Here is a 25,950-nt window from a genome sequence, read left to right on the forward strand (position 1 = left end):
GTCAGAGGCCGGCGGCCTGGGACGCCACAGCGCGGGGCAGGAAGGGCCAAAGGCTCTTCCCTCACCTTCTGCCCCTCGGTGTGCGACGCCCAGGGCCCGGGAGCTTCCCAGCGCCCGCCGAGTGCGGCACGGCGGGCGTCGGTCCCGCAGGCCAGGCCCCGGCGGCGGCCGGACCCCAGGCCGAGGCACGTGGGCGGCGACGCGGGGCCGCCGCGCTGGGTCCCCGACGCGGGGCGCGGAGCGAGGCCCCCAGCGGGCCGGCCGGAGGGCGCGCCCTCCCCAGGAGGAGCGAGTGAGCCGAGCAGCGGCCGGCCGGGGGGCGGCAGGTGCCACGGACGGGCTCGCTAGACCTCGGCGAGGGCGCCGGGGCAGCGGCCCGAGTCCCCGCTCCCCGTCCCGGGACTTCCGGGGCCCGGCGGAGCTCAGGGGCGCTCCTCCAAGGTCGGCCTCCCAGGCGGGGAGCGCGCGCGGCGCGGTGGCCCGGCCGGGGGTGGCCGGGCTCCCGCAGCGGCGGCGGGCGGGGTGGGGTGAGGCGGGCCGGCCCCCTCCCCGCCCGCCCGCCCGCCCTTCCTCCCGTCCTGCAGCCAATTAGACAACCCCCTCGGGCGGGAGGCGTGGGGCGCTCCATAAAGCGGCGCGGAGCTGTCACCCTGCTAGCAGGCTGCGCACCGCCCAGGCCGGAGCAGGCGCCGAGGACTCGGGCGCGGCGGGCCGGGGAGCGCCGAGGAGCCATGGCCACCACCAACGGGGCTGTGGAGAACGGGCAGCCGGACAGGACGGCGCCCGCCCTGCCGCGCCCCGTCCGCAACCTGGAAGTCCAGTTCACCAAGGTGAGACGGGCCCGCGTCCCACCCGACGGCAGCCTGGCTCTGCGCTGGGCTGCCCGGCCGGGCGGGGGGCGTGGACGAGGGGCCCGCAGGCCGCGAGCCCCGCCGCTGCGCTTGGGGCGCGCGGGGGGCCTGGGGCGGCGGAGTCCGCGGGGCGCTTCTGGGACCCGAGCCTCTGCGCCGGGCCCGGCCCTCCCGAAGCCGCGCTCAGCGCTGGACATCCCGGCGGAAGCCCGCGCCCCACCCGCGTCCGCCGCGCACCCCGAGAGGGACTCCCAGATCAGCACCCCCAGACGGACTCTCCGGCGCCGAACCCGGGCGAGGGAGGCTCTGCAGCGGCCGCGCGGTGCCAGGCTGCGGCCGCTGCGGCCCCGACGTGCCCTTGCAGGCCCGTTTTGAAGGCCAGCGGTGGGCCGCGGGAACCGGCGCGGTGGTCTCCCCGCAGACTCTGAGGCGAGGTCTCCGGGGCTGGAGGGGGTCGGGCTTCGGGGTGGTCAGAGGGTGCCTGAAAACGCTGAGAGCCTCTCTGCGAGGTCAGGCTGCCCTGGGAAGCGTCCGGAAACGTCAGCGGGAGCAAGCGGAGAGAAGGGCACCTCCCGTGCTTAGCTCAGCTCGTCCCAGCTTACCAGCGGAGCAAGGGCTAGCGGGAAGGTGTCCCGGAGCCCCGGAGCCCCGAGACCCTGGTCTTGGCAGATCAGGGTCTCGGGTCTGGGCCTAAGAGACCGCGCGGGTTGCAGGGCTCCATCGTGCCGCGGAGTCCCGCACCTCGCGGTCCTTTCTTTGCCGCAGGGCCGGCAAGCTGGAGCACCGCAAAGCTGCGGGATCACCTGCTTGGGGCAGAGAGAAAGATGGCGAGGCCTGAGCTGGGCACAGCTGGCAGCCCCGCTGCCAGCGCGGAGCGCGTCCTCTGCAGTTCAGGGACACCTCGAGGCTGTTTGGAAGCTACTGGACTGGGTCTGGGGGCATTTCAGGGACGCAGGCCGAAAGTCACTGTGGGCTTCACTTTCCTCAAGTTTATCTCCTTTTATTTTTGCGTCTTATCCATTGCTATCACACCCCCCCCACCCCGCCACCCCGACTTCAGCTGACACGGCACTTAGAAAATTCCTCCATCAATTTGCTTTCAAAAGTAGCAATTATGTGTCTCAAATAGTTTTGATTAAGCAGAGAAAGTTGCAGGCCACTATGTGTGGCCTTCAGATTCTGATCTCTTGGCACGTATGGTCGGCTGGACCTCTGATCACATGTCATGAAAATTAACTGTTTCCAGAGGGTTCTGTAATCAACGGAGACAGTCCGATGGAGACCATTTTTAATGTAGTTTCATCAATAGGAGCGGCTTCAGAGTGCAAACTCTGGGAACACCGAAAATAGTAGCTAAATGTTTTTAGCCCCTAACACTGTTGGTTGTCACCTGTTGTAGGTGGTGGTGGCATTTTGTTTTTCTTTTATAGCAACCAAAAATTATATATGTTGTTTTCCTATTCCTTTTAACCTTTTACAGTGCTATCAGAGCAATGTTGCCACACATGGAAAGTTGCCCCTTTGTCTGCAATTCTTTCTGGCCCTTTGCGAGCGTAGATACAGCCCTTACTTAGAGAGGTGGATCTTAGCACATTTGCAGAGTGACCAGGCAGTCTTTGTTGTCCGTCTTCTTAGTGGAATAGAACTGGGTTGTGACTAAGGCTCAGGGGACAGCATGAGATGGAAGGGGCTGGAAAGCCAGATCCTTAGCAGCTTCTGGCGATGAAGACTGGGGAAGCCCAACAGCAGGCCTCTGCGTCCTCTTTTCTGCTGGAGCCTCGCTGTCCCCGCTCCAGGCCCACCTCACGGAGGCCTCCTCCTAGCACTTGTAGGGTTGGGGCGCCAGGGTGGCTGTGACTGAGGGCAGGCAAGCAATGCTTGCAGAGCCTCTGGCTGCAGAGGCAGCCCCCAGAGCGAGGAAAGAAACGGAGAATCAGAGCTACAGAATCGAGGCCCTCCTGGCTGTGGAGCGTGTGAGCGGTAACGGTCTGTCGTTTTTCAAACCCGACTCCTGATGCTTCTTGCTAATGGAGGACGTGCAGGAAATGGTGGGTCTGGGCCCCAGCCTTGGGGGGCCACGTCCCAGGGTAAGTCCAGTCTCTGTAAGGAAGAAGCGCCTTTGTTTGTTTGCGTGTTTTAACATTGGGCTCTGTTCTCTGATTTTGGGGAGGGGAGGGTCCCCTAGAAGGCCCACATAGGTCTCAGAGAGTAGCAGCCCCTTTCACTGCAGAAGGTCCCTGACTTTCCTTAACAATTCTTACAGTAGCAGAAATTTTTTTTTTTTTAAGATTTTTCTGGCTCAATAAAATGCTGGTTTTTAATGATTGTTTTCTATGAAAAGTAAAATTCCCTCAAATCTCCTTTTCTGAAAACACTGCTTTTGAGTAGAGCTGGGGTTCAGTGGAAGTTTCTGTAAGCGATGACTACAGAACTCTCTTGTGTAACCACTACCCTCACCTCTCTTGGGCACCTGACTGCAACCACGGCTGTGGTTTTCCAACTCAGTCTGGATAGGATGCCATTCCATTCCCCCAGTAAAGTGTGACTCCCATCCGCTCTGTGTAACGTAGTTTTGTTCCTCTGAAAGTTTTCTTACCAGTTCACAAGTCAAGGAAAACAGATTTTTTTTTTTAGACCGACTTTCCTGATTTGGGGTTCAAATCAAGAAAGCCAGCATAATTGATAAGCCACACTCTCTGACCCCTTCCTCATTTGTCTTTTCGTTTTCTTTTAGTGCAAAGTAAAATCAACAGTAGAAACCACTTACAAGATTGCTTAGTAATGTAGTATAAAGCAAAAAATTTTGCTAAATTAGAAACATTGTGATGGGAAAGTATGAGTAAAGTTAAGTAGCCTGAACTTTTTTTTTTTTAAGTTGCTGGTTAGAAAGGATTATGGATCAATGTCACAAAACAACCGAGTAATTATTTTTTGGGAAGAACATGCTTGAAGCTGAAGTATAACAGACATCTGATCATTGCAACGTGTTTTTATCCCCTTATTTATATTCTTTTCTACTACCTGCTCATTTTCCCTCCCCCTTGTAACTGATATCAGGAAGGTCCTAGAATCAGCAGATTTCACTGACACTCTCTATTATCTAACCCACGAAATTTCATCTTCCGACAAATGGGCCTCTCTTCCTGGCTGCACTTTCCTCCCTGCGCTAACTCAACCCCTCTGCTCTACTTATTAATTTCTCACTGTTACCGAGTGATTGCTTGCTGGATGGCAAAAGTGAACTCTCGGATTTGGTTTCAGCTGGAAGAATAAGCCTGTAATTGTAGCCTGGCCTTTCCCACATGCTTCCCTGGGGGCCTGGCCTCAGGCTGAAGGCACTGAGCTTCCAGAAGTGGGATGGGCACGTCCTACAGTTGAAGGCCACTGTCAGCCTGGACCCCACACGAGCAGGCAGAGACACTGCTCACCTACCCCAACAGGGCTGGCCCCCTGTGCTTTGTCCCCACCACTCTCAAATTTCCCTGCTTTCCAGGGAGAGTTATCAAAACAGCACCCCAGTGGCTTCCCAGAGAAGGCTTCCCTTCCCGTGAGCTTTGGAGTTTTTACAGGACAGCTGAGGACAGAGAACATAGTCAGGTCACATGCTGGATAAATCGGCCACCCTCTCACCCATCCTCACTGGGGAACCAGGTATTCCAAATGAACGAAATTCACAGTTGTGGAAATTAGCCCTGTAGTCACAGTGATGGAAATTAGCCCTGTAGTGATGCAGTTCTCCCTTTAAATGAATCGAAGATAAGCATGTAAATACATAGAATAAATGGATATAAAGACATGCATATAAATGTATGTGTATAAACATATGAATATAGATATGGAGGCTTCCCTGGTGGCTCAGTGGTAAAGAATCCACCTACCGATACAGGAGACTTAAGAGTCTCAGGTTCAGTCCCTGAGTCAGGGAAGATCCCCTGGAGGAGGGCATGGCGACCCACTCCAGTATTCTTGCCTGGGGAATCCCATGGACAGAGGAGCCTGGAGGGCTACAGTCCACGGAGTCACAAAGAGTCGGACACGACTGAGCAACTTAGCATGTACGTAGATATGGAGATGGAATCTGATGAGCTGGCTCTGTATTTAGAAGTTGTTGATGACATTTTACTCTATGGAGATGCTTCAAACACATTTTAGCCATGTTCACTACTGGGGTCTCTCTGATGCCACGATGGGCTCTGACCACGAGGTGGTCCCTAGCGGGTACAACGGGAGATTCTGCCCTCTCACTGGGTGGCCAGGACCTCCGTTCTGTGAGAAAATGATTTGTATAGTATCTGTCACCTCAGTTCCTAGTTCTTTCCCCCAAATCCTCTCTTTTAATATATTTTAAGAACTTAGGGTAAGCTAAGAGTAAATAGTACACATATTTCAGTGCATAGACCATGAAATTCTTTTTAGTTTGTTCATAATGTCTTTTTTTTTTTAATGTCTCTATTCTTGGCTGTGTTCTAGATAACTGAGCCTCAGAACTAAGTGATTTTTGTGAGTTGATTCTTTAGTTCTGGATATAAGCAGTTATTTGCAACACATGTTAATATAATCCGAACATTTCCTAACACAGATATTTATCTTGCTATTCCAACACTGGCTTTTATTAAAGCCCAACATGAAAATAGACATTTTAAAGAGAATGGGGAGATAGCATTGATGTGCATTATTGAGGGCTAAAGGGTTATAGTGAGATCCTTTTATAAATCCAGTTCCTTGGCGGATCCAGCTGGGGGTTGCAGCAGGAAGGAGGGAGAAGGGAACGCTCACTGCTGACATACTCTTCGGGGCAGGCAGATTGCTTGGCACTGTGTGTGGGGGTGGGGTGGGGGGGTCCCCTGAACTTGATGAGTGTGTAAACTTTAACTCATGTCCTTTTTGTAACTAACTCTTTTATTCTTCTGTGACTCCATCTTATTGTCTGAAAACATATTAGAAAAAATTCTAAATTACTTCAGTTTTATTTTGACAATTTGTAGTTCTCTGGAAATGTATTAAAAGTCAGAAGACTTGGATTCTGTTGATAATTCTGAGTGTGCTCCCAGATGGACATGTGACTGTCTCCCCCTTCCAGGTCCCACCTGTAAAACGGCAGGCAGGCAGGTTGGCAGGAGGGAAAGAAAAGACGTGGCCTAAGGTCCTCAGCATGTTGAAATTATATGATTTTGATTTAAGCCTAACGCATTACAATTTCCTTTCCTGGTTAGATATTCATCAACAATGAATGGAACGAATCCAAGAGTGGAAAAAAGTTTGCCACGTATAACCCTTCAACTCTAGAGAAAATATGTGAAGTAGAAGAAGGAGATAAGGTGGGTGCCCTCCCCCTGGCCCAGTAATTCAATTACAGATCACTAGAGGATAAGGAAGTGCTTCAGCTTAGCTGTAAGTCAGAGCTGGCCCACGCTGAGGTCGAACCTAAGCAAGCTGCTTCGTAGACACATGGCCCAGAATGGGATCAATTAGGGACCCTGTGCTGTAGAGTCCTTCTCCTTTGATAGATGTTTTTCCATCTGTGAGGATGACTTCAGCCGTCCTTATCATGTGGCTAAAGGAAAGGTTTTTATCAATGATTTGAACCTGGCAGCATTAAAGAATCTTTCCTGAAAGCATTTCCCGCTGGCTGGTGTGTTTCACCAAATGCAACATTCTGGCAGGAGACACTTTTTAAAAAAAAGACTTGAAGGAGACCAAAGACTTGCTAAGTCATGCAGAAGTAATAATGTTATGCAATTGCCAGATTTTTTTTTTTCCTACCAGAAACTTAAATGACTGTGTAAAGCTATAGCCTATAACCCTATTTGATAGTGCAGGGTATATTGTATAAGCTGAAACTCCAGTACTTTGGCCACCTCATGCAAAGAGTTGACTCATTGGAAAAGATTCTGATGCTGGGAGGGAGGGATTGGGGGCAGGAGGAGAAGGGAACGACAGAGGATGAGATGGCTGGATGGCATCACCGACTCGATGGATGTGAGTTTGAGTGAACTCCGGGAGATGGTGATGGACAGGGAGGCCTGGCGTGCTGAGATTCATGGGGTCGCAAAGAGTCGGACACGACTGAGCAACTGAACTGAACTGAAATGACTGATATTATATATATGTAATATATTAATTGCATTATTATATATAAAGCTAAGAGACTCCTGGATATGTCCTTGATACATTTCAAACCGTAAAATATCTTTTGAATATTTGTCCATTAGGGAAAAGGTTGAAAGTACAACTTTTGTAAGGAGGGAAGAGGAACGGAGCCGTCTTCTCAACCACTGGAGTACTTATCTGATGTTCATAAATATGTAGGTAGTGTGAACGACATGTGTAAAATAGGCTTGAATTTGATTCTAGTAGCAAGATTTTTGTGACGGTGTGCCAAGCACCGTGTTTCTACCTGTTCAGCCCCTCCCGAGTGCAGCACCCCATGAAAAGCTCTGTGTCTATAATACTAGCACCGAGGAGCTTATGTGAAGACGTTAGGGTGTAGGGGTGGGACCCAATGCTGAGCAGGTCTCCCAGGTGTAATACACAGGTGTCAGGGAGCAGTGAGATCCCCGCCACGGGCTCTGGCTCATCCCATGGTCTGAGTGACTGTTCCAAGCACCAGAAGACAGAAGCTTCCCCATCCCTGCAGCTGGAGAATTCCTGGCCTCCACTCCAGAGCCTGGGACAAAGAATTCAAAGCCCTAATATTTCCCTTGCCAAAGTTTCTACTCCCCTCCAAGCTCATTTTGGATACACAGAATCTTGGTGGAGTGTCCCTCTTGACTGGTGCTGGGTGTCCACTGCTGGCAGCATCTCCCTAAGGAAGAGAGGCTCAGAGGGATCTTGGGAGTGAGCCCCTGATCATTACCAACCAAAGCCTCAAACCTCATTTTCTTGAGCATAAGAATGGATGTCAGGGAGTTCCCTGGCAGGCCAGTGGTTAGGACTCTGAGCTTCCACTTCAGGGAATGCAGGTTCGATCCCTAGTCAGGGAACTAAGATTTGCAGGCCACATGGTGTGGCCAAACAATATTAAAAAAATAAAAATTTTGAAAGAATGGGTGGCATTACTCTAAATCACTCTCCTTCTTTCCTAATAAAGAAGATTTGATTGTAATTTTTCTGTCAGTGCCCAGAAGATCCAGTTCTTTGTCTATAAAATGATCACAGCTCCCAGGGGATAGCTGATAGTATTGTTTAGCTGCTGAATCGTGTCCAGCTCTTTTGTGACCCATGCTCCTCAGTCCATGGGATTTCCAGGCAAGAATACTAGAGTGGGTTACTATTTCCTTTTCCAGGGGATCTTTCTGACCCAGGGATTGAAATCGCATCTCCTGCATGTCAGGCAGAGCCACCAGGAAACCCCAGGGGTAGGTGAAGTGAGGCTAAAGGGAGAAGTCCCTGACGTGGACTTTTTCAATACGGTCAGTTCTGAGATCCAGAGGAGGACTCTTGCCCCCGTTCTTGGGCCGCATGTGGTTCTCAGCTGGAGTAAAGTGCCAAGACAGACATTTCCCACCTCATTGGTGAGCTGTGGGAGTGTGTTTGTGTCCAAACTTAGGTAGCAAGTCGATGCTCGCTTCCTACATAGATCAGCAAGAAAAATGATTACAGTCACTGGTCTTATGACTCTTTTAAATACTTCGTACAATCAGAAGGAAAAGTCAATCCTTGGCCCTTGTAGAAAACTTGAAAGACTTAAAGCAAAAACAAAATCCCTTAAAAGTCCCTGACCATTGAAGTGATTAGAAACCTAGCGACTGCTCTGAGCTGCCCGCCCACCTCCGTCCTCTGTGCCGGGATGGAGGCCGGACTCTGCAGTTCCTGGACAGCCGAGCCCTCCGCGAAAGGTGACACGCTCTCTCGGTTGTTCGGCCTTGCAGCCTGACGTGGACAAGGCGGTGGAGGCCGCACGAGCCGCCTTCCAGAGGGGCTCTCCGTGGCGCCGGCTGGACGCCCCGAGCCGCGGCCGGCTGCTGCAGCAGCTGGCGGACCTGGTGGAGCGGGACCGCGCCGTCCTGGCGGTGAGTACCCGAACAGCGCGGGCGGGGAGGGGGCGTGGCCCGCTGGCCCCCGGGGCCGCCCCTTCCCGGCGCAGGAGGGAGGACTGGAGTGCGGCGTCGGGAGGAGGAGGGACCGCGCCGTCCTGGCGGTGAGTACCCGGACCGCGCAGGGAGGGCGGCGTGGCCCGCTGGCCCCCGGGCCGCCCCTTCCCGGTGGGGAGGAACCGCGCCGTCCTGGTGGTGAGCACCGGGGACCCGCCCGCGGGGAGGGGGGCGTGGCCCGCTGGCCCCCGGGCCCGCCCCTTCCCGGCGCAGGAGACAGGACTCGGAGCCGGTTGGGAGGTGGTGGGGCTGCGCTGCCCTCTGAGGCATGGCTCTCCAGCCCCAGGCCGGCGTCGCACCCCTGGACTCAGACGATCCGTTCTGAGGTCAGACTTTTGCCCATGCCGCTGTCTTCTCTGCCTGAGGAAGTTCGGCTCCACTAGTGGCTGCAAGACTCGAGATGCTCACAGACAGCCGGGCTGGGCCGCACCTTGGTCCTGCCTGCACAGTTACGAGCTTAACTTGTTTTCTTATATCAACTCCTTTCCAAACTGAAATTTAACCTCATCCTCAGGGACAGTGTCTATGAACTTACAGGTGTGATGTGCCGGTGTGGTTTTTCTAATACTTATTAAAATAAATGCCACCCCTTCACACAGAAAAAGTGTCCATATATAGCTTTAAAATCACCTGTTTCACCCTTGAAATGGGCAGTGGTGAGTGTGTGTGGAGTGATGCTGAGGGGATAACTTAGCTACAGGAAACTTCAGAGTGTGAAAGACCTAGGTTCGAACTCCAGCTCGGCCACTTTATGAGCTGTGTGACTTTGGACAACTTGCTCAGCCTCCCTGAGTGTATGTTTCTTCATGGAGAATGTCACTATTATTGATACCTGAGTGTTGTGAGAATGATCCACTTAAAATCTTTTGCAGTTCCCGTCATCCAGTAAGCACTAAACAGATGAAGTTATTAATAATGCCATCTGAGGACCAGGTTCTAAACTCAGCTGTGTGCTCTCCTGGTGATTTCTAGCACCGTAATTCCTCAGCTGCAAAATGTGTATCTTTATTCATCCCATTGTGTGAGACTGGGCTGCTCTCATGAGATGGGCTGTGAAGACATTGAGGAGTAGCAAGTGCAGAGTTTACTGGGATCCTCAGACCTTCCTTTGGTCTTGCGGTGGGTGATTGATCGGAGGAGATCCTGGGGCTCTGGGGCCTTTTCCTTTGCGGCCTGCACACGCAGCTCTCATAGCTCAGACTCCCGTGTGACACTTGTCCCAGAACTGGAGGCCCAGTTGGTAGGAAAGGAAACCTCCTTTCTGGCCTCTGATTTGGAAAAACAGTTCTTTCCTTTCTTGATTTGGTGTTGGGAATGAGTGGTCAGGTGGACACCCGCGTGGAGGTCAGCGCCAGCAAGGACACTGAGATTCTCTCGGCCTTGTGTGTGTGTCATGGGTGGAGGCTGGAGAAACTCCGTTTCGGGTGCTGCTCTGGGGTGTGTTGCCCTGCGGGTGTGTCCACAAACACGGAGAGACCTGCAGCTTCCTTCCTCCGCCCCAGCTGGCCGGCCTGCAGTGGAGGAGAGAGATCCCTCCAGGGTCAGTGTCTCTCTCCACAGAGCCTCTGGTTCTTCCTGCAGCAAAAGCCAGTCTCAACTCTCAAGCTGCCAAACTGGCTTCTTCAAAAACATTTCTGTTTTCCCCCAGCACATGAGCTCATCCGTCTGCAATGTCCGTGAGGACTCAGAGCAGGCGGGAGAGGATGTGCCCGGTACCCTCCCCTCCCTGTCCTTAAGCGTCAGGATCATCTTGGGGCGTCGTGGCTGCAAGGCTCCCCCCCTTCACCTGCAGCCCTCTTGGCTGTCCTGGAAGGCTGCTGTGAGTACACATGGAGCAGAGTACCTCTGCCATCAAGACTCAGTGCGCACGAGAAGTAAGGTCCAGCTCTTCACCACACCGTGGAAGGGACAAGCGAGTGACCGGCAAAGACAGTTTTTAGAACCCAGATTGCATCAAGGGAAAGCACGCCCTTGAGAGGGTTTTCCTGCCTTCTCCTGCACAAAATGCCTCTTCCGTCAAGTTCCCTTGCCAGCTCGGTGGCTCTGACGGAGCTGGGCCTGAATACTTTGTGTTCAATGTTTGGAGACCGTGGGCAGATCCAGCGGCCCTGGCGCTTTCTCCCTCACCACGGTACCTGGACCCAGGCTCTGATGTTTGCATGCTTATCTCGGGAGCCTCCAAAGAGGAGCTGTCGCTGTTTGCTCTCGTCTCAAGCAGAGCCCCACTTCTGAGCCCTTCATTTCAGCTTCAGCACTAGGGCATCGTGGGCATGTCCCCACCGCACTTTCCCTTCATTCTTTAGTATTTAAGGGTTAGCGTGTGTGGATTTCTCAAAAGGTATATTTTTCTCCTGAAATGTTAAAAAGAAACTTAAAAGCGGCTGTGGTTCTCTCATGGTCCAGCCACAATAATTGTTTAAAAGTCCCGGCGAGTAGCTAACTCTTCATCTCTCTGCTTCATGTCTGCATAATCACCTGAAAATTGTTTTTGATTTTTTTTTTAAAGAATTTCCTTTTTAAAGCTATCATGACCCAGTTTTGCTTGGAAAGATTCCATAACACCAACCTGGCAAATTCCTGTTATCACGAGAGTAAGCAAACATGACTAAATTAATAATAAAAATAGTCAGTGCTTGTTGAATGCTCACTCTGGCCCAGGCTTATTGCAGGCACTTGATCTGTAGTATTTATCATCCTGTTTCAAAGATAAGAATGCTGTGGCCCAGAGAGGTTAGGTCATCTGTCCTAGCTTACCCAGCTGGAGGGTGAGCCAGGACTGGAGCTGGGCAGTGGCTCAGGCCCCGCATGTCCCCACAAAGCTCTGCCCAGCTCTTCCCTTTTTTCCCATCCCAGAAAAGTGCCAAGAACAAGCTCCAGGTTCTGCTGATAGACGACCAGATGCTGTGTGAAGCAGCTGGGCCCTGGAGAATTTTGGCATTATTTACAATTGTTGAGTTCCCCCTGGGAAAAGAAAAGTTCCAACTTGGAATGTAAATCAATAGGAGCCAAAGATACAGTGTCCTGGCTGTCACATTGCCCTGACTGGATCCCTGAGCAGCTTCCACCAGGGCTGAGACACACCCCAGACCCAGACCAGCCCTGTCATCTCTAGCAACACACACTCCTATCTCCTCACTGTCCCCAGATGAGGATTGCTGACCACCTGTCTGGTCCCAAAAGGGAAAAGGATGACAATCGTCACAGCTCTTATTACCATCATTTGAACAGTGGATGTGACTGGTACCATGGGTAGACACTGCTGTTAGTGCTTTATGAATGGGACTCCTTTAACCCACACAGTACTCCTGTAAGGTAGATACCATTATTAGTGTTGTTTTACAGAGGAGGGAACTGAGGCAGGATGACATTCAGGGACTTGCCACGGCCACTCAGCTAAGAAAGGGTTGCCTCCTGTTCAGAGAATGCTTGGTTCATTCCTGAAGCAAAGATAAAGTGGCCCCAGCCTTTCACTTAGCCATCCTACATGCCCTGGTGCAAAAGTCTAGGGCAGCGGCCTGAAGAGCATCACTGACCTGAAGGAAGTCGGAAGGCCCAGACTCAGTGCCGGCCGTGCCCCTGCCCTCCTGATAACATAAATGGGTCCTGGGCTCCGTTAGCCTTGGAGTCTGCTCCTTGAACCGGGAGCAGAGCTGTCCGTCGGAGGTGAGGCGTCTGCGCCTGCGCGCGGAGGGGCCTCTCTTCCTCTGTAAACTGGCATCTCGCCCCGGAGACTCTGCGACTGGAATCCTGCGCTGGGCTCTGTGTCAGGGTGGTCGCTTCCTGCAGCCACGGATGACGATGGGCGGCTGCAGCCCTGGGCTCACCTGGGGCCGCTTGTCTGAGGGACACAGGGGTTCTCGTGAGCCTGGTTGGAAACAGAAAAGAATCCGTACCATTGAGTCGCTGCGTGCTCGCCTGGGGAGTAGTCACCCCTCACCACCCAGGGCGAGCCTGCTCCTTTCCCAGCCCGCATCAAGCTGGCCGCCCCGTCCTGGGCGAGGAGCGTGGAGTCGCGCCTCTGTGCTGCTTGTCAACTCTTCGGGGTCCGGCACGCTTTCCACAGCTGTGCTGGTCCGCGAGGCCGAGAAGAGAGAACCCGGGGCCCCTTCTCCTTTGTTAGAGGACCTAGCCCCCTTCCCAGCCAACCTGAAGCGGGCACACCTTCTGCGAGCTTCCTGGAGCGCGCGGACTCACGTCACCAACTGCGCTCCCGAAGGAGGACAGAAGGCCGTGCCAGGGCGCATTTATTCCCTCCCAGAGAGGCGCCAGAACAGCCGTGTGCCAGCCTTCACAGGACCCGTGGCCATGCTCTGGCCGATGCCCCAGGTTGAGGTGTTCTGAAAGAAAAGCAGTCCTTGACAGCCTGGGACAGGTCTTCTCTTGAACGTGCTGTCTTGCTTTCCGAGACTCGCGTGGCTTGGAGGTCCTGAGGGCAGCACTCCAGGACCCTGCTCTCTCTCCCTGCGCTGTCTTTACCAATCTGAGGGTCAAACGGAAAACCGTGTCTTAAAAACATGTCGTCTTATGATTGCAGACCCTGGAAACGATGGACACAGGGAAGCCGTTCCTTCATGCCTTTTTCATCGACCTGGAAGGCTGTATCAAAACCCTTCGATACTTTGCTGGGTGGGCAGACAAAATACAGGGCAGGACCATCCCCACAGGTGAGCCAGCTCAGAACTCCCGGCCCAGTCTTCTTTCTCCTCCAGGCAGCCTCTTCAGAGCAGCCCTTGGTTTCTCTCCAGAGCATCCTTCCCATGCCCCCTGGCAAAAGAAATGGCACTGTGGGGATTCTTCTTCTAAGGGATTTTGCTTTTGAAATTGAGTTAAAAATCACTTCTTTATGAAACAGAACTTAGAGTTGACACTTTGATGGGCCTCTGGGTTTGTTTCTTGTCTTTTTAACTACTTAGGATTCTTAAGCTCGATCCACGTGAGATTAAGAGATTCTTCATCTCTCTTCCAGATGACAATGTTGTGTGTTTCACCAGGCACGAGCCCATCGGTGTATGTGGGGCCATCACCCCTGTAAGTACGGCAGCTTTTCTTGCGAGATCTGTAGGTCCCACTCCATTGCACTGCAGTCTTTGGAACCGGTCTCTAGTGGGTTTTGCTTTGACTGCCCTGGCACTAGCGGAGCATTGCTGTGTGGCGTGGACCTTGATGCTTGGGGGCCGAGATGGACCCGACCCCATTCCTGTTCTCAAGGGGCCAATTCCAGGAATGCAGCAGAAGACACATGGATTCCAACCAGAGGGGTCAGGAATGGTCAGCTCCCCTTGGGCAGGAGACTCTCAACTGGGCCTTGAAGGATAGGAAAGAGTTGTTCCCCAGGACAAAGGGGTTTCTGAGCATAGGAATGGCCTGCAGGAGAGTGGAGAAGTGTCTGGCTACTTGGGGGCAGCAGTGGGATAGCTGGTGAGGTGGGAGCTTAGGCAGGGACAAAGTGAGGATGAGGAGACGGACCCGGTAGGTGGTGCAGCCCAGTGTCCAGCGCCGTGCTGCCCAGGGCCCAGGACTTTACTTTCTGGGTAGGGGAGTGCCTGGCAGGTGCCAGGGTTGCTGTGTTTCTGCCGTCTGTGGGAGGAAGGCCCAGGCCACTGCGGCAGCTGCGGAGGCAGGCAGCAGTGTGGAGAGGCTTGGAGAAGCACTTTCTGGGGGCAAGGAAGGGGTGATGCTTCAGTAATCAGGTTTGAGAGCCAATCAATGGTCAGGCCAGAGGTGTTCTTGCCCATCAAGTTGGGAAGGGGTCCCCTAAAGATGGATTGAGGAAAGAAGAGGGCCCAGCAGAGCTCCATGGACCACTAAGGAATCCCAGGGAGAAGCCTGAGCAGCCAGGGTCAGGGCCCCCCCAGGGACGTGACACATCTTCAGAAAGAGATTGCGGTCGATGGGGTCATCTCCTACCCGGAAATTCAAAACAACAGAGACACCTACTGTTAGATGTGCTCCTCCAGAGAGGTGCCAGGGATGTAGCTGGGGCCAGTGGAAAGGGCACATGGGCTTGGGCCTTCCAGAAGCTGCAGTGAGAGAGAAGGGAGCCGGGAGGAGAGGCAGAGGCCAGGAGAAGCCGCAGCTTTGCTGGAGAGGAGAGCTGGTGGCATCTGTGTGCTCAGGAGTGGGGGTCTAGAAGACGAGCAGAGCCCGGGGACCAGCGGGGCTGTGCCTGCTGTCATCAGCCAGCCTCACGGGCCCCTGGGACCTGGGGTGTTCTGTTTGGTGTACAGTGGTAGGAATTTCAGACAGAGCTGGGGCGTTACCTAGCTGGCCGTTCATCAGCCCTGCTGGAGGAGAGGCATCCACAGAGCCTAAGGAGCCAAATGGGGGGAGTGGGCACAGGGATGAGGGCTGGCTGGCTAGAATCAAGCTTAATGTGCTCTTGGAGACGCTCGGTTTCACCTCATCTCATCACAGATGACACTTAGGCAACAGTGTGGTGAGGGAAACTAGCCTGGCTGTGAACCTGGCCTTCATCTGATAGTCGGGACCTTGGTCCAGTGAGCTCACCCTCTGCGCTGCATCCCCTCTTCTGTCGAGGGGAGTAGCAGTGTGACTGCCCCCACACAGGTGTGTCGGGATCAGATGAGTTCAGCGTTTGGAACTGCACCAGGCTCACAGTGGATGCCCAGTGGGCGAGGGTGCTTCTCAGGACTGATGCCAGAGAGACTTTGGTGTCCCTGCCTCTGTGGTGAAAGGAGGACAAGAAAGTGTTTTCCAAGATAAATGTCACCAAACACCCATCGGGCAGGGGTCGGTCTGTGCTCTGTAGGAAGAGAGAGAGGGTTGAGGAGAGGCAGGCCTGAGTTGAGGAGAGGCAGGCCTCGTTCCTTTGGGGCTTTTCCCAGGTACTAACATGCTGCTGGCATTGTTAACCTGCAGGAGGAGAGGGTAGCACACCTAGAGCAGAGTCCTCTTTGCAGTGACCACCTATTAGCATCTCTTAGGGTGCAGTTCAGGAGACGCTGGGCAGGAATGCAGTTCTGATCATTGCATGCTGCTGTTGCTCCTGCTTAGCTGCTTCACTCATTTCTGATCTGTGCGACCCTGTGGACTATATGAGGACCCCGCCAGGCTCCTCTGCCCATGGCAATCTCTAGGCTAGAATATTGGAGTGGGTATCTATTCCCTTCTCCGGCGGGGTCTTGCCGACCCAGGGATCAAACCCGGTGCTCTCATACTGCAGGCAGGTTCTTTACCCCTGAGCCACCAGGGAAGCCCCTGATCATTGCATACTCCTGCGTGACCTCCTATACCCTGCCTCTAAACCATGCAAAGCAAGTCCTCCCCACAGGGATCCCTGGGCCTTGGGGATGGCGTCGTGGGCAGCCCCGGGGCCCCCAACCCCTCTGTGTTCTGCTGCAGTGGAACTTCCCTCTGCTGATGCTGGTGTGGAAGCTGGCTCCTGCTCTCTGCTGCGGGAACACCGTGGTCTTGAAACCGGCGGAGCAGACCCCCCTCACCGCCCTCTACCTGGGCTCTCTGATCAAAGAGGTGAGACGTCCCAGGAGAAAATGCTCTGTGTTATCAGGAACATTCCCACTCCTGGGAGCCGGGCCGCCGCCAGAGATGAGCCTGCCCTGAAGAGCCGGGCCGTGCATGCCAGCGCCCACTGGCTCCCGGCTGAGTGGGACAGGAATGCCTCCTGGTTTCACTTGGCAGCTGCTCCTCCCTGCTCCTGCTTGTGGCTGCTGAACTAGAAAGGAGTCCATTCCTTCCCCTGATCCCAATGAGAATGCTTCGTTCTGATGACGAGCTCAAACCTGTGGTCTCTGGCCAACTGTTTTGTCTAGAGAATTTACAAGGGGGTCGCTTGAGAGGTGACTTCTCCAGACCTGTCTGCGTGGTGTCCGTCCTTCTCCTGGAGCTGTGACCCCACCAGCACCCCCAGAGGGGCTGCTATGACCCCAGCCTCCTCCCCAGCGCTGGCTCTCAGGTGCCTGTCCTCTCCCTGGCAGCTACCACTTGGGGAAATGAGCTGCCCCAAGGGCCCCCTCCTTCCGGACACACCTGGCAATGTATTTCAGTCATTGTGTCCACAAACTGTATGTTGCAAATATTTTTTAAAAAGAAACAGGAAGAAAAGAGGGATGGGAGGAAAGGTCCATTCATTTCATCTCTTAGCCAGGCCAATATGACCGGGAAGTGAAACATTTACTGTTTAGGTGTAAGGCTGCAGAGCCAGCAACTGATCGGCTTTCCACTCTCCTCTGACCAGTGATGTGGGACCTGATGACATCATATAATTAGACTTACAGATTCTAAAGTCACAGTTGTTTAAAAAAGTGTTTAGGAAAACTGAAGACTCAAGCGCCATGTCCTAAAATCTTGCATTTCTGAATGAATGTGTTTTATAATAACAAAGAGAATTGCATCCCCCCGGGGGAGGGGGGTTCCCCCCACCCTCCAGCTCATTTGCGCTGCTCTGGGTTAATAAAAAGCACCTAGCAGCTGCAGAGCTCCACGTGAACGAAACGTTGGTCCCCACCTTCAGGAGGTACTAGCTCTCAGAGTGACCCAGGTTCAACAGTCAGGGACTTTGAGGGAGTGAGGCCATATTGCCATTTGGAACAGTAATGGGACAGATTTTAAAAAAATAAGTTGAAGCCCAGGGAAGTGTATTTTGCAGATGCTTCTGAGCCTGGGGGCTGGGAGCAAGGTGTCCCTGCTCCCTCAACACACAGACAGATATAGACTCACAGAGAGAGACCCATGCTGACTCACACACACACACACATGCAGACACACACAGAATGGTGCTCTGCTACAAAGGCAACTGCCGTTTTGTTCAGAAGCCCTTTGGGGTAGGCAGGCCACCTGGAAGAGAGGTATAGGCTTCACCCCGTCCCACCCACTCGCTGGCTGACTGGGTCTGGCCCTGGAGAGGTTGTCGGACCCGGGCCCAAGCTTCCAGGTGAGGCTGCCACTGCGCTCAGGGACGTCGCCCAGCCGGGCCTCTCCCAACCTCCTCCTCTGAACGCCGTCTCGATTTCCTTCCAGGTGGGATTCCCTCCAGGCGTGGTGAACATCGTACCGGGATTTGGGCCCACAGTGGGAGCAGCAATTTCTTCTCACCCTCAGATCAATAAGATAGCCTTCACTGGGTCCACAGAGGTAACTCCTTACCGGCCGGTGGGGGGCCAGCAGCTGTCGCTGGGAATTTTTCCTTTAGAAGCTAAACTGTGATGCGTCCCTGTGCTAAATCTGACCCCACTTTAGTACATAGCAATAGTAAAAAAAAAAAAAGTTACTGATCCAGTTTCCAAACTAAATAAACATCTAATAGAATTATTCAGAAGCCTCAGAAGAAAATACTGTTAGATAAGATAAAAATGTGAAATAGCCATAGGATAAACTGCATAATCAAGGTTAAAAAAAAATAAGCCTAGGGTGATTGGCAATATTGTAGTACTGATCACACATTTGAAAGTGTCCACTTTTGATTCAGAAAGTCCATTTTGAAGTAGCTGCTTAGTAACTACTATTTTCATGAGCATTCAAGGACATACTTGGCATTATTTTGTATCTATACTATATGATATTTTATAGCCATTACAATAAGTAAAGCTGGGCCATGATCTGTTGCTAAAGCACACACATAAATAGTAAACTGCAGGAAAGTATATCCACGTATACATATACATTCATATATATATACACACATATATATATGTATTGGAGAAGGAAACAGCAACCCACTCCACTATTCTTGCCTGCAGAGTTCCATGGACAGAGGAGCCTGGTAAGGCTATATAGTCCATGGGGTCACAAAGAGTCAGACACCACTGAGTGACTAACACTACTATATATATATATATATATATATATAAAGGTGTGTGTAGAGAAATAGAAATTGCCTGGAAAGACTCCCAAGAAATTCTTACTGTGGCCTCCTCGGTAAGTCCTGGGGCATTAACAGATGAAGGGAGATAAAATCTTTCCCCTTTAATTTATATGCATCTATATGTGAAATTATTTCTAATGAGAAAGCGCTTCTGTACTTAAGAAATAGATGGATAAAATCTCCCAGGCAATAAGCATTCCTATCTCTCCTAGTTTCGTCCAGCAGGGGTCCCCAGCCCCTCTTCTGTGGCTGGAGGACGGGCCCCTCAAGATGGGGACAGAGGGGTGGGGGCAGAGAGGGGCCCCCTGCAGTGGCTCCCAGGTCTCCCATCTTCTCCGTGACAGGGGGCGCGTCCCTGCCCCCGCTGCCCTCTCTTGGGACCGTGGGGCCATTTGGGTTGTCCCGGCGCACCGGCTCTGAGTGCCCTGCTTCATGCCGGCACCCTCCCCTCAGTCCTGGGAGCCCAGCTCCGCCTCCTGCTGGCCGTCTGGCCCTAAGGCCCCGTGCCCCCTGGTCTCTGAGTCTGCCGGTCCTGAGCTGGTGGCCCCAGGACGAGGCGCTGCTGAGCCAGGTCCCCCTCCAGTGGTGTAGGGGTGACGGGCACACACGGGAGCTAGGGTGGCACAGCTTGCAGAGTTACCACGGTTACTCCACAGAGAAGCCGTTCTCTCCCTGCCCCTGGGGCCCTCGGTCGTGGGGTGCATTTCCAGAGGATGGGCACCTTCCCGCCATGCAGATCAGGCCCCCCGTTTCTCTAGCCCTTGGAGGTCCCTCAGATCAGACCAAAGGACCGTGCAGAGCGGCCACCCCTCGGTCCCTCGGGCGAGACCGGCTGCTGCTGGCGGTAGGCCGCAGGCGAGGTCAGCTCCGCCGCTCGCCGTGGGTGGCCGTGGGCGAGCCATGGGCCTGCGAGGCTCCGGTCCACCCCTGCAGGGAGCCACTCAGAGCCGGGATTCCAGCCAGGTCACGGTCGGGTCTAGGAGGACAGGCTGCGAGGGCCCAGGGCCTGCTCTGATCGTCCTGCCACTTTGGCTCTGTCTGAGGCTTCTCTCGTCTGGTTTTTACCCCCAAAGGTTGGGAAGCTGGTTAAGGAGGCGGCCTCCCACAGCAACCTGAAGAGGGTGACGCTGGAGCTCGGCGGGAAAAACCCCTGCATCGTGTGTGCTGATGCTGACCGTGAGTCTCCCCGCTTCCCGGAGTCACAGCGGCTTCACTTGGCCCACAGCTTTCTCCTCGCTTCCTTGCCTGAGCCAGAACCAGTTGCGGGAAACAGGCACACGTGTCGCGGGGATGTTTCTCCACCTCGGGTCGTCGCACCGTCAATAACAGGCAGACGGAGACCCGAAGGCCAGCTTCACTGCTGGGAAGCCGCCCTGGAGGAGGGGAGGTTTTATGTGTAGCCACAAGGGCCGCCTGTTTCTGCCCTTCAAGGCTTTTTCCTTCCCTGTCCATGCAGAGCTGGGGCCGTGACCAGTGGGTCTGGGTCTTCTTTAGAGCCCCTGTGTGGGGCGGGGGGAGGCCAGGAGGCGGGGACGGGCAGCCCCGCAGGCATTCATCACTCTGCCCTCCAGCTCAGTGCCTCCTGCGCCACTTGCTGGCTCTTGAGGACTTGAGGTGTTCCTTTCTTCTTTGTCTCAAACCTGACAAATCAGAGGCCCGTGGCAGGGGCCCTCGGGAGTATCCTGCCGGCTTGGGTGCTGTCTTTCCCTCGACTGCCTCTTCCCTGGGAAAGCCTGCCTGTCTAGCAGCTTGTGTCTCCTGATACAACATTAGAGTAAGCACTATTCTGGGTTGCGGTGTCCAGAAGAGGGAAGAAAGAGCCACGTTGGGCCGTGGCTGACCTACTGGCAGGGCCAGCTGCCCAAGGGGTGATTTCCCAAGGACACTAAAACGCCTTTGCCTTGATGAGCACCTCCCCTCCTGCCCACTGGTGCCTGGGGTGCCTTTCAAGCAGTCCAAAGCCTCCCGTTCCATGCTCAGATAAGGTTGGAATTGCACATTTCCCCGAGAAGTGACCCTCGCATCGCTTCTGGCCCGGGTGTCGATCACTGGTAGCGTTCTCCTCCTCGCAGTGGGTTCTCAGTGGGGGAGAGGACTGGGCGAAGGAAGACTCAGGCACCGCCGAAGGAAAGGGAGCTGGGTGTGAAGACGGACTGCTCGTTTCGCCTGGTTCGCTGCTTCCTGCGGGAAGTGGGACCAGTGTTGCTAACGGTCTGTGCAGCCACGTGGGGCAGTCCTGGGTGCTGCCCCACTGTGACCCACAGGTGGAGCTTGAAGCTCCAGTCTCAGAGAGCAGGACTCCTGTTGAGCGCTCCTGTGACTGCAGACCCTTCTGCCCGTCAGCATACTCTCTTCCCTCACAACCGGGAAGCCTGAAGCAGAAACACGCACTCCTGTCTGAGTGTTGGCTTGACAAGGGTCATAAACACCCGTCTCCTATTCCTTGGCTGGGCAGTGCCTGTCCACAAAATTCAATCCTGGCATAGCTGGCATCCCAGCTATGTAACAGTAACGTGCCACCGTCTCCCAGCACTGCAGCTGCCCGCCTCTGGGTGCTGTAAGGAAGTAAATGAGCTGTTTTGGAGCAGGGGTAGTTTGAAGCTGCTTAGGAGAAGGTGGGGTGCAGGCAGAGACAGAACCTTGTGGCACTGTCCTGCTGTCACATTGACTGATACAGAAGCCCTTGCTGGGTGACGATGGCTCTTAAAGCCCGGAGCAGCCTTCCTCAGAGCTGCCCGGAGAGCAAAGCTGGCTGGTGTGGACCCTCCGCCCACGTCCAGGGGGGGCCTGGCTCTTGCTTTATGCAAAGGGAAGCTGCCCTGGAGTTGGGGGGCAGGCAGGTGGGGTGTAGAAGCCCCTCAGCGAATGTCAGCGGCCTCTCTCCCTGAGCACCCTGCTAGTTCAGTCTGAGTGCCTGGTTTTATTTCGGTGTAGCTCTCTGCAGTGCAGATCCAGCCTTCATCAGGCAGAATCAACACATTTTTTAAAACCCTTTTAAGTCACACATAGTGTTGTGTTTCTTTCATAAGCTCCCTCTTGTCACTCAAGGTGGAAAATTTCGGCCCCTTGAAAAATTCTCACCAACTGGTCAACATCAATACTTAAAAAAGGTTATTTTATAGACCACTACTCCCCAGAAAAGGAAGGGGAGGGGTCCGTGGGCAAGGGAGATGGGGATATGAACAATCTCTGTGCTCATTAGCACAGTAAAGATGCTGAGACATCCAGCAGTCAGGGACCTATTTAACCCGGAACTCCGTGGACCCGAAAACCCCCTTTCCCATCCTCCGCTTTTGGGAAACGCTGAGCAAAATTAATTTCTGCACCGCAGCCATCCCGAGGCCTGTTTTCCCGTGTGGGCAATTAGAGCTGCAGCTGTCGCCCGTCAGGCCCTAACGACTTAATCGCTTCCTCTCCCCGCTGCCCCTCCCTGCAGTGAGCTTGGCAGTGGAGTGCGCCCATCAGGGAGTGTTCTTCAACCAAGGCCAGTGCTGCACGGCCGCCTCCAGGGTGTTCGTGGAGGAGCAGGTCTACGACGAGTTTGTCAGGCAGAGCGTGGAGTATGCCAAGAAGCGGCCGGTTGGAGACCCCTTTGACGTCAGGACCGAACAGGGGCCCCAGGTAACTTAGGCGTCACGTCCCAAGTGCATGTTGAGGGGTTAAGCAAACAGGCTTCCAGCCCTGCACAGCTCTGCTGCTCCCTGGCTTCAGGGTCCCTTTTGAAGCAAGGGCTCCCTTACCTGCTTGCCTGCCCACTGAGGGCTGTTGTTCCAATGCTGACTGACAGTTCAGTCCCGTCAGGCCTTGGTAAGGTTATAAAATCAGAATGGACACACAGACACTCAACTCTTCACGGCAGGTAATACTGAGCTCTGGGCCTTGGCCAAAGAGAGGCATTGCCGGTTCACAAGCCCGTGTGCCTGCACCCTCCAGCCGGAGGCACCTTGACTCTGAGCCACAGTGTCCCCAGGAGAGAGCTGCAGGCAGAGGCTGCTTGCTTGGCTGACCTCTCTGCAGAAGCGAGTCGGAAGCCAGGCTGAAAGGCAGCAGAGTGCAGGTGGAATTGGCACCTGGAGTCAGAAGCTAGCGGTCTCCAAACCTATGGGAATTACAGGACGAGGTGACCATCAGAATCTCAGTAGAAAGGGCTCAGAGGATTGGGACACATCTCTGAACAGCAGGAACATGTCTCTGGCGGCCTGGTTTGTGAAGCTAACAACAGGATGGAAATGATCATAACCCCAAGGTTTAATAACCTCAGTAAGAGGGCACATCCTGTATCACTTTCTAATTGTGCAGGGCAGCAGACGGATAAATATTTAAAAGAGGACAGCCTAACCATCCTATGAATTATTGAAATGGAGCTTAACAGTAACCCACTTTGCTTGTAGCCAAAGTCCTGCTCCAGCCAGGAAATTTGAAATCACATGTCAGGACTCACCCATTTGCGTCTGTCCCAGGAGCTAGCTACTCACCCACTGCATTGGCCTCATGTGTTTCCATGGGAAGCCATGCAACTGAGGACAAGTTTGGCTCTGGAATTTTGTGAAAACCACAAGCTCCTTCCAAACCTCAGTTTCCTCATCTGGAAGACAGAGCTATTGATGAATATTAAGGAAATTTCAAGGCATCTAATAAGTTTTTATTCTTTAAGGGGAGAGGCATTAACAGGCAGGCACCCTAAGCTAGGTGGAAGCGAATATACATGACTTCAAGCCACATCAATTAGGTCTTGCTTGACCATCCTTGGGGGGACACCTTGGCTGCGGAGTGGGGAGGACCACGTGGAAAATGTGTGTGTCTGGCCACAGCACCCACCTCTGCCTTGGCCCAGCCCACATGCTGTAGCTCTGGTGCCATGTGACCCTGGTGGATAGAAATATCTCTACTTGTGGCCAACACTCCGCTTCCTGTCAGGCCTCAACCCCCATCCTAGTACTGGCCAGTGAGACAAAGTCCAGCGTCCTTGGTTGGATTTCAGGTCTGTGTACAGACGTGGCCACAAGTCATTATTGAATCTGCTGTGATTGTGAAGCTAATCCAGAATCCGTGGGAAATATGTGAGCTGATCCATCTTAAGGAATCCCTTTTACCTCATCATTATTTGTAAGTCTCTTTCCAAGGCTTCAGGCTTGACTTCTGAAGCAAGATATAGAAATCTCCTCCAAGAGAGTGGAGTGGTGTTGATTTCATCAGAGCTTTTGATGCTGCTGTTGAAAGTCCTTTTGAAAACTCCCTTAAGCCATCTAACTTCAGCATATTATTTAGGGATGCTGTTGAGTTTTTTTTTTTTTTTTCCTTCCAAAGTGCTTTTTCATCTACGTCAATAAGATTTTACTTTAAGAACATTTACAGCTGTCTAAATAGTCCTGTCTATCTCATACCAGTAAAACAACTAGCTGACCAGCTCAGGGTCCACTATAGGCAGCCGGCATGCTCCAAAATTATTCAGGTTTATTTGGCAACCAAGCAAAGAGATGCATGGACTCACACAGGCCACCTGGTGCAGGGCAGGGTCCCAAGTCCTCTCCACCCTCTCCTCTCAGCAGAGCTGCTCGCTGCCTTGGCTACCCTTGGGCCCTGCTTCTCTGTCTCTGGTGTGGTGCTCTGGCACAGCCCTCACTTCGTAGCAGGTTCTTCTCCTGCCCTGTGAGGCAGCAGCTGACATTCATGGAGAATTATTAGATTTAAACAACATATTCACACAGACTCACCAGGGAGAGTCAAATCTGGATGGGTAGAGTTTCCATGGAGACCCAGTGCTGGCTGCAGGATAGATGGTCTTGGAGGCAGAACATAGTCAGCGGCCACTGAAGATCTGTAGTTTGTTGAAGCCCCACAAATCTCTTGGTCTCTGAAGAGGAGGAGAAAGCAATCCTGGCTTTTAACCCAAGACTTGGTTCACCCAGAGAGAAATTACCAGATTACCAGGCCCGTTGTAATTTGAATTACTTTGTGAGATGGCAGTACATACACATGAGGGGCTTACCAGGTGGCGGAGTGGAAGGGAATCTCCCTGCCAATGCAAGAGACAGAGGAAAGATGGATTTGATCCCTGGGTCAGGAAGATCCCCTGGAGGAAGAAATGGCAACCCACTCCAGTATTCTTGCCTGGAAAGTCCCATGGACAGAGGAGCCTGGCAGGTCACAGTCCATGGGGTCGCAAAGAGTCAGACACAACTGAGCAACTGAGCATGCATACACAAACACATGGTCAAAAGCCAAAATACATATAAAGGTCAATAGTGAGAAGGCTCCCTTCCATTCATTCATAGACATGGTTATTACTCTTCCCTCCATGGGTATCCTGTGTACTTAGTTCTTGGGTGAAAAGTCTCCAGAATTTTTGTATATACAAGCAAAATTGAGTATGCATACAAAAATGTAATATGAATTCTGGTCTCCCAGAATTTATTTTATTTATTTATTTTACCCCAGATACCTGTACACAATACTGTTTTGCACCTTGGTTTTTATCCCCTAACAAGAAACTTGAAGAGCCTTCTGTACCATACCAAACCATGGGAACCTGCCTTGTTCCTTTCTATAAGTACATAGAATTCCGCTGTATGAATCCAACAGAATTTTAGAAAAATGTACTGATAAGTATGTGGGTGTGTGCAATCATGTACAGTGCCACAGAGTATGTCATTCTGCACACGTGCAAGGAAATCCACAGGACAAATTGCCCAAGTGGGATTGCCGAGTGAGAGCACCCTTGTAATTTCTATAAGCATCGCCAATTTACCTTCGAAAAGGATGAACCAACGCATGCTCCCACCAACCTTGTATGAGCCTGCCTGTTTCTCCAGCCTTACTAACAGAATATGTATGGCATTTTGCCCATTTGATAGTTAAAAATGATATCTCATTTGTTTTCAATGTATATATATCTCTTATGGGCTTTCCGGGTAGCTCAGCTGGTAAAGAATTTGCCTGCAATGTGGGAGACCTAGGTTCGATCCCTGGGGTGGGAAGATCCCCTAGAGGAGGGCATGGCAACCCACTCCAGTATTCTTGCCTGGAGAAAGTCCATGGACAGAGGAGCCTGGTGGGCTACAGTTTATGATGTCTCAAAGAGTCGGACCCGACTGAGCAACTAAGCACAGCCCAACAGCACAGCACACAGCATAGCATATCTCTTATAAGGAGTAGAGAGGAACAT

General features: G+C 53.0%; 1 protein-coding gene across 2 annotated transcripts in view; it reads left to right on the forward strand.

Annotated features, from left to right (window-relative positions):
- The first annotated feature begins 654 nt into the window (after positions 1-654).
- The window catches only part of ALDH1A3 (aldehyde dehydrogenase 1 family member A3), a 40,985-nt gene continuing 15,689 nt past the window's right edge, over positions 655-25,950 (forward strand). For both annotated transcript variants that reach the window (XM_040257039.1, XM_040257038.1), the window contains exons 1-9: positions 655-830; positions 6,065-6,169; positions 8,723-8,863; positions 13,479-13,608; positions 13,911-13,972; positions 16,307-16,435; positions 17,942-18,055; positions 19,859-19,961; positions 22,222-22,406. In XM_040257039.1, coding sequence (XP_040112973.1) covers positions 732-830; positions 6,065-6,169; positions 8,723-8,863; positions 13,479-13,608; positions 13,911-13,972; positions 16,307-16,435; positions 17,942-18,055; positions 19,859-19,961; positions 22,222-22,406 — 1,068 coding nt within the window. In that variant the 5' untranslated portion in view covers positions 655-731. The remainder of the gene's footprint in view (positions 831-6,064; positions 6,170-8,722; positions 8,864-13,478; positions 13,609-13,910; positions 13,973-16,306; positions 16,436-17,941; positions 18,056-19,858; positions 19,962-22,221; positions 22,407-25,950) is intronic.

The sequence above is a fragment of the Oryx dammah genome, unplaced genomic scaffold (genome assembly GCF_014754425.2).
Source record: "Oryx dammah isolate SB20612 unplaced genomic scaffold, SCBI_Odam_1.1 HiC_scaffold_16, whole genome shotgun sequence".
In the NCBI taxonomy this organism is placed as follows: Eukaryota; Metazoa; Chordata; class Mammalia; order Artiodactyla; family Bovidae; genus Oryx; species Oryx dammah.